At 39.6% G+C, this 8,129-nt stretch overlaps 1 protein-coding gene across 1 annotated transcript; it reads right to left on the reverse strand.

Annotated features, from left to right (window-relative positions):
• Window positions 1-572: 572 nt before the first annotated feature.
• cmtm8b (CKLF-like MARVEL transmembrane domain containing 8b) lies at window positions 573-4,242 on the reverse strand. The gene is made up of 4 exons (XM_012839459.3): window positions 3,937-4,242; window positions 2,068-2,241; window positions 1,361-1,480; window positions 573-1,088 (listed from the first exon to the last, which is right to left on the reverse strand). Exons 1-4 carry the CDS (start codon window positions 4,069-4,071, stop codon window positions 1,011-1,013), a joined length of 507 nt encoding a protein of 168 aa, XP_012694913.3. The 5' UTR covers window positions 4,072-4,242; the 3' UTR covers window positions 573-1,010.
• Between the last annotated feature and the right edge of the window lie 3,887 nt (window positions 4,243-8,129).

Consider the following 8,129-nt stretch of genomic DNA (forward strand, 5'->3'; position numbering starts at 1 on the left):
TGGGTTCTAATGATATCAAGGAACTTCATGCAACCCAAAGGCTGTTAACTCTTTAACAGCTATTAAATTATCTTCATCGTATCGTAGGATTCTCAGATTTTGCTATTCTTTTTTGCTATTCTTTTTTCACAGTTTGAAATAAGATACATTGTACCACTACCCCCACCACACACACATACACAGATTGTAATTTGTTAGATTTAAAGATGAAAAAGGCAGAGTGAACTTATTTATTCAATAACATTGCCATTTGTTCTAGCGTCACTGAAAGGGCTTTTTTTACCTTTCATTCTGGATGGCTAATATTTTTGTGGTGCATTTGCAGGACAAAAGAAGGTAATATGACATCCCTTCATGATGGGATATTATGTGGAAATATTGCACATTATGATTATTAATGCAAATGTATTGATAGGATCATTTATATTGGAAATCATAACACACCACAGTTCACAAGAGGCTGAATCGTCGATCATACAAATACATACTTCTAATAACAGAGATACCATATCTCCACCTTAGAACAAATATAATTCATAGGGAGTAGTCATTTACACAGTCTAAATATATTTATTCTTTTAATATTAATAATATTATCTCTATAACAACATTTCCAGTTAATGTAATATGGCTCACGTTAATAAGGTTTTATTTATATCAAGTCATGGGAATCATGAAAATTATTTTGAAAATGTTTGTCGTCCAATTATGTGCCCTGAAGTCATCCACATATATGTGACTGAATTTAATCTGGTAATAAGAGCCAAACGACACAACTCGCTAGAATTGGCACAACTAGGGACATAACTGCAACACGGTGGTTCTGGAAATATTTCTGAACATATAGTAAGTGATATGTGTACACATTCTTACAAGCATGGGCTGATTTCACACAATATACAAAAAAGTACTGCATTGAAAAGAAGTTCTAAAAGTACAGAAGAGGCTTACCAGGTGAAACCCTTTCTATGTGATACTGTATGTTACTTCCATTACATTAGTTTTGTTTGTCATCTCTGATTCTTCCAGGATCTGAAACTTAGATATGCATTGGATGCATAGCATATAGCCACAAGGAAGGCAAAAATCTGAAACAAACAGAAATGACAATGCAAAATGTGACCTTTCCACGTTAATATATTTCTGCACATTTTAGCAAACATCAGTAATTTAATATTTATTTAATTATGTTTAATTGTATCAACAAGGTTCTCAGTTTTAGTAAAAGAAATGATAATCCCTCACAGAAATTCAAGGAAACACTGCGTAAATCTGAATGCATTAGAAAAGCTAAATATTTTTCCTCCTGTGACATCTGTATCTACGAAGTATAAAGGTGAAGCTTATTCTGTGCGTTTACCGTGGAGGCCATCCAACTGTTGTAGCTGTGGCGCCCTCTTATGGCTTGGGTGATAGATGCAGCATCCACCAAAGCTGCAATTGTATACAGTGCTGCTGCTATGCTATTAAAACACAGAACCTGTATAGAGAGATAGCAGCATGCACTAAACGACTTTGTCCAGTAATATTTAATGCTAAATTGGGTATGAACCAATACAGACCTTGCTGAGTTCACATAATTAATTTAGTTTTGGAAACAGCAAACATGACATTGTGATTTGGTTTTTCAATTAGCTTTTTTCTCCATCCTCAATAAGCTGTGTACTACACAGAAGAAATGCACACAGAATTAACATTGTTATTTTATCTACTGCAGTACGGTGCTTGCATGAAATGTGCAGTGTATCAGTTTGTGCCCTATCAAATAAACCCCTAGCTTCTCATCACAGCAGAGTTCCATGGCTGTTCCCATTCACAGGATTATGCCTGAGCACCTTCCTAGAACTCGGAAGAGGATGACTAGCTGACTGAATTCATTCCTCAAGATGGATTTCTAAGGCCTCTCATTTTTACAATGCTTTGCTGCCAAGATACAATAGAGATGTCAGCCAATTCAATGACTGTGCTATATGCAAAAAATCTATGCTAAAATGCAACCCTCATTTGAGGACATTGTGATGGTAATTATGGACCCTGAAGAAGCATGTCTTGGGGACTGAGACATACCAGTGTGTTCCATGGTAGCTGAGGGAAGCGGGTGTGCACACTGGTGAGGCAGACGAGGAGCTGGCAGACGGTCAGCACCCAACACACCACGGATCCACACATGACCCAGGACAGGGCAGCCACCTGCAGGTACTCGGTCCCGCCAATCAACATCCAAACAAGAAGACCAAAGACCTGAAACAACAGGAAATAAAGGATTCACTCACACAAATATATACATTTTAACACACACACTTTAACAAACATGCAAATGGGGACACACACACAAACACACACCCACATTCACGCAAACACACCCACATACGGAACAATCTGTTTGATACAATTCTATAATTTAACGTACATTTGATTGTTGTTTTAACAAACAATATCAAGTTTTATTTCTCACCTTTTAGACCCCTTTGGCTGCTACAAAAGCGTTTCTCTCTGTGTGTCGCCACATTTATATAGGCTGCAGATTATTTACGGTCAGACCTGTAGGGCCATTGGTTTTGACCAAGTGTAATTTTGTGCATACATCATTGAACGTTTTTTTGTTTCAGTACATCTATCTTAGAGAAGCCAATGCACATAAACTAGAGAGAGCTGCACAAATATCAGGACGATGCGATGGAATAAAGGAGCTAAAGGTTTCTTCTGAAAGACATCGAGAGGTCAGTCTGGGACGGGAGACGTTTCAAAGGACAGGATGTATCAGACGGAGGGGAGGGAAGACATCCAAGTTCCACTTTCTTTGCAGGGTGTTGTTGTTCTGTAACTAGAATAATTTCTGACAAATTCCCCTCTGGTGGACTCCCAGTCCGTCTTCCTGTGAGGACAAACAAAGAGTGTTGCTCTAGATGTACGGGTTATGACAGGAAATGGACCTTTGGAAGGAGCTGATAGGACAGGCCAGAGGTTATTCAGAGGAAATGCTTGGATATGACTCTGAATAAAGGCTGGAAGGAAAGGAGACAATAAGAAGAGTTGGCCAGTCCCCCGTGTTTATGTGAGTTGCTTCCTCATTCAGAAAAAAAAATGTAATACCAGTTGGTCTACCATAAATATTTTTCTTTGTTCATTCAATTTAAATTCTTCAGCAGGGCTTTATACCAGATAACAGAGGTGTAGTCATGGTATAAATATTATATAAAGTATATTTTATATGTTCAAATGTAAACATAATTTTAAATATAATTACCTCAAAATTGGCTCAAATGTTAATTTGATCGTTTGCCTTTTACGTTTTAATTTGTTTCATCATTGCTACGCTCTGCTACAACAGTAAAAAAATCACTAGCCCAACAAACTAAAATAAAAAACCCCAAATAAAATGTGGTTTATTTCTACAAGGTGAAATGTTTTACCTTCCCACCTACAATAGAAATGTTACTGAATTTGTTTTTCTTCACAAGGCATCACCATCTGAGTGCAGTCATGTAAAGGCCTATAAAAAACGTACTCGAAAGAGTCAAAATACTATCCAAGTCTGTCTTATGTAGCCTGTACCACTGGACATACAGCAACTGACAACACAATTATATTTGGTCCTTCAGAGCTCTTGAACTGTTTCCTATTTCCTAGACTGTCAAAACCAATGGCCTTAAAGGTCAGAGCGTAAATAATCTGCAGCCTATATAAATGTGGCGACACACAGAGAGAAACGCCATTGAAGCAGCCAATGGTGGCTAAAAGGTGAGAAATAAAACGTACTATTGTTTGTTAAAACAACAATCGAATGTACGTTAAATTATCGAATTGTATCAAACCGTTTCCGAGTCCTGTCAAATATCTTCTATGAGTTGATAAAAGACGTTTCCACCTTCCAAGAATTTCCACCTTGCTACTCCATTCAATCAGCCTCTTCATCGCCCACACAGTAACACTTACTACTTCTATTAAAGTGAGCATCCCGGGTGCAGAGCAGACGAAATGCTTGTCATAAGCCAGGGTCGACGAACTGCTGCCCGCGTCTGAACCGCTGTCTGCCGTGGCCGTCGTGCGTGACTCCAAATTGTCCTCCATGGTCTGGGACTGGCTGTGAAAACCTCCACTAAAGTTTCCCTTTTCATTAGGAAGTGGGCCTACTGACGTAACATCATGAATAACAATATGTCACAGTCACAAAACTAAAAATACAATTTCTGTTTATTTCAACTCTAAAATCTTCTTCATTTGAATATGCTGAGGCCGCTCCATGTAATTCAACTCAAGAATTTAGGGAGGGGGTGGTGGTGGTGGTGTGTGTGTGTGTGGGGGGGGGGGTGTCCCATTATGGCCAATAAAAGCTCGAGGTGACACATGACGCGCAGGCAGTTCAGAAAGAACAATGTCTGACATACGTTTATATTATATTATCATTAAATCGGCTATGAGCGTATTATTATTAGTAGTAGTAGTATTAGTAATAGTAGTAGTCGTAGTGTAGATGTTAAAAACACATTTTAGCAACACAACGTTAATGTTTAACACTAGACCTTATGGCTGTTCACATAACGTGTGAACGCTGTGTCTCGAATTGTATTTATGGTCTTGAATATGCCTAATTTAGTTCAAATTAAATTTGTACCACAAGATGGCAGAAAATACCAATTCATTCATTCGACATTTCTTTCGGCCTCTCCCGTCGAGAAGCAGTTTGATATAAGCTTGGCTGCTAGACATCAGGAATCAAGTGTTTTTTCCTGATTACATTTTGTGCTCCAATTGAGCGTCTTTCATAGCAGCACATTTGACAATGCTCCCCAGGTCGATGAGATGAGTTTGTGCCGTCCTTATCCAGATGTGTCCGAGGCTGCAGGTGTCTACTTCACTCAAGTTGGAACCTTGGCAGATGGCCTGTACCAAATACTTGAATTCAAATGTTGGTTCAAAAAAGTTGGTTATTCCTGAGTGGCTGCTGAAACCCCTATGCTACGGCAGTCATCAGTCAAAGCAAGGTCAGAATAAAGATGTTGTGTAGGCAATATGCAGAGGGGACTATAGCCAACGTGCTAAAGGAAATAAATACATTATCTGGCCATAGTACTGTGGCCGCATTGTCTTCATATTGTTTGGCTTTAAGTGGAAGAATATCTCTCTGCCCTATCTAGCTATTTATTGAAATTATATCATACCATCACCATAGTCAACATACACTGGAACTGGATTGCAAACAACCTGAAAGAAGGTCGGAGCAAAAAGAGGTTTATGTAAACATTTTGAATTGTAGTAACAGGCTAATGTAATATATCTGATTTATTTTTTAGCCTCATTCCATTTTTTTATCCAAACAGACCTATATGCTGCAAACATCCCAGACTGTGGATATTTACACTGCCTAAGTGATTATTTAAAGGTATCACAAAGGCACAGTCAGTGGCAAAAAAAATCCCATATTTGTGCGGTGCATGAATTGGCAGGGGATCCGGCAAAGATGTCATATTTCAGACAAATCTCTCCGAGGTGTTCCTTTTCCACGCTGAGAGGGCTGACGAGGGAACAGTAGGGGGCACCCTGTTGCCTCTGTGCTTCAGTCAGCCAACACTGGGCTTCATCCAGAGGTCTGCTTTCACCTTAACCCTTACACTAGTTGGCATTTTGGATTGTGTGATTTGTCGAGCATGTTGTGTAAAAACATTTTTTCATCAAAACTACAGGAATAATGGCTTGCTTCATGAAATTAGAAATTAAGTAATTCACAATTATGAATTCATTCACACTGCTCTCTCTCTCTCTCTCTCTCTCTCTCTCTCTCTCTCTCTCTTTCTCTCTCTCTCTCTCTGTGTGTGTGTGTGTGTGTGTGTGTGTGTGTGTGTGTGTGTGTGTGTGTGTGTGTGTGTGTGTGTATGAATGTGTACCTGAGACCAACTGAAGTTTAGCTAACGTAAGAAAGAAATCTCCACGACAGAGGCTGAGTCACAGCCACGTCCAGGGCTGCCTAATCTGGCCCAGCTGAGGGGGACAATGAAGCCTGCCATTCCCCCTCCTCTGGAAGCGCCATCAGCTCAGCTCCACACAGCTTATTAACCACCAGCAGCTGACATGCTCCCATTTGTAGAAGTTGCGCTTGTGATGAACGGATGAAATTGCTGAGCCTAATTAAGTCACAGTGGATGGAGCCATGCTGGGAGCAGTGATGAGATATTATTATTATGGGGTGGCGGGGCGGCTATGCTGCCACCAAAAGAGAGCGGTGCCCAGTAAATGGCATCACTGTTTGAGTGTAGCACCGGCCACAACTCACAGAGCACAGCACAAGGTCACGATCAATGGCACAGATGCTATTAAATGATGGTCAGTGTGTGAGTGAGTACCAAAGGATGTGTGTACGCGGTGCGAATGGAAACTGTTTATGTGCTACTGGGTACACGTGTCAGCGGGGCTGGTGCATTTCTGTTCAAAGATGAAAACCCAAGAAGAAGAAGAGACCAATCTGAAGATGGAACGACTGACTGAGAAGCATCTGTTGTGAGGAGAGCATCAGCTGACATGTTGGAGCCAACTGCATCTTTTTATGTGATTATTAGTTCTCCTTCTCCTGAATACTTCCCTCTTAAAATGGAGATATCAGAGCTGATATTAGCGGATGCACCTCGGGGCCAGTGGTAGGGAGATTATCTTTAAGAGAACACTGAAGCCAGTCAATTAATCTCAATGCAGGCGATTAAATGAGCCGCACCTTCAAGACCCAGCAGGCTTTATTTCAATTCCATTTATTTTCTGTAGTCAATCCATAACCCTAGCATAAACCCATCTAATGTCTTCTCCATAATTAGCAGCAGGCTCCCATGACCTACCTGCCTTAAACCCCTTTCCTCAGATGAACACGGCTATGCTGGAACCAGACACAGAGGCTTTTAAAGGATCTCGTGATGCTTTCACGCTCCACAGCATGCTTCCTCTTCTTCACCAGCATTGGGAATCTAGCAAGAGCAAAGAAGCTATAGCTTTCAAAGTTTGATGGCGTCATTATTTTGCTCTAATTTTCTTTCTCTTATCATCAGGAAGCCTCAGACATTTGTTTTTTGGCTTTTGCATCTTTGCATTTTAAAATGCATTATTTTGCATAAAAAATGTGCATGTAAATATGATTCTTAAAAGAACAGTGATAGAATCAATGATAGTATTTTTATACATAATAGTGTTTTGCACGTTTGTGTAATACCATAACTCAGGGCCTCTTTTAGAGAAACCAAGTATTACGGGATTTTATCGACATTCCTCCATCATCCACACTTTACACTTCACCGCAATGATTTTCTGACATACAATTTGAAGTTGGTGTCAATTTCTCCTAGCAGGCTGACAAACCAATGTTGTGTAGCTATCAGCTATCAGGTTCTGTAATCTTATGTTTTGGTTTACACCTGTTAGCCACTGTTATAACAGCCCTCTTATTGTTAACCTACATAAAAACTTTTGAACTCATTTGTAGACTAGAGTTTAACATTTTCTTTAATTGTTGAAAAAGGATTTCCAGGTGATGAGTTTTCCAATGAAATAGTATTTGCACATTACCAAAGTCTTCAGCCAGTGCTGCCGCACTGAGCAGTCTAAACCCTTTGGGCAGAATACAAATAATCCTGCTGATGCTAACTACCTGCTCAACAGAGGACACCATGTCATATGCTTGCTCTGTGTCAGGTGAACGGGCCTATCTTCACACCAGTACACAGCTCCATCCATACGTTTGACTATTTGGATTAAGCACTTTGAGCTGCATTCTTTTGCATGAAAGGTGCTATATAAATAAAGTGTATTATTATTATTATTATTATTATTATTATTATTATTATTATTATTATTGGTCCTTAGGCCAAGGTTCGTGTCAGGGGCTCATAGTATTTATAATAACTGCACTTTTCTAGGGTCTAATTCTACTCAAGGTTGTGCGTTAAACACCACTGCCACAGACATAGTTCAGGTTCACTTGATATTTTGCTCTAAATGGAAGACATGAACACCTACAAGCAATAGCTCTTTGAGTTCCCACATGATTTGCTTCTCTTGCCTTTCTGCAGCAAAGACTTCAATATTTGAACCCTGCTGAACTGTCTGTTATTCTTTTTCACTTTGAAAAGTTAAGCCACATGGAGAAATGG

This window comes from Clupea harengus, unplaced genomic scaffold (assembly GCF_900700415.2).
Source record: "Clupea harengus unplaced genomic scaffold, Ch_v2.0.2, whole genome shotgun sequence".
Taxonomy (NCBI): domain Eukaryota; kingdom Metazoa; phylum Chordata; class Actinopteri; order Clupeiformes; family Clupeidae; genus Clupea; species Clupea harengus.

Coding starts and splice junctions, on each gene's coding strand:
- cmtm8b (XM_012839459.3), bottom strand. CDS start 4,071: ATGGAGGACAATTTGGAGTCACGCACGACGGCCACGGCAGACAGCGGT. Junction 2,242..3,936: donor TGCTCACTTTAATAGAAGTA/GTAAGTGTTACT, acceptor CTGTTGTTTCAG/GTCTTTGGTCTTCTTGTTTG. Junction 1,089..1,360: donor ACAGTTGGATGGCCTCCACG/GTAAACGCACAG, acceptor TGTTTGTTTCAG/ATTTTTGCCTTCCTTGTGGC.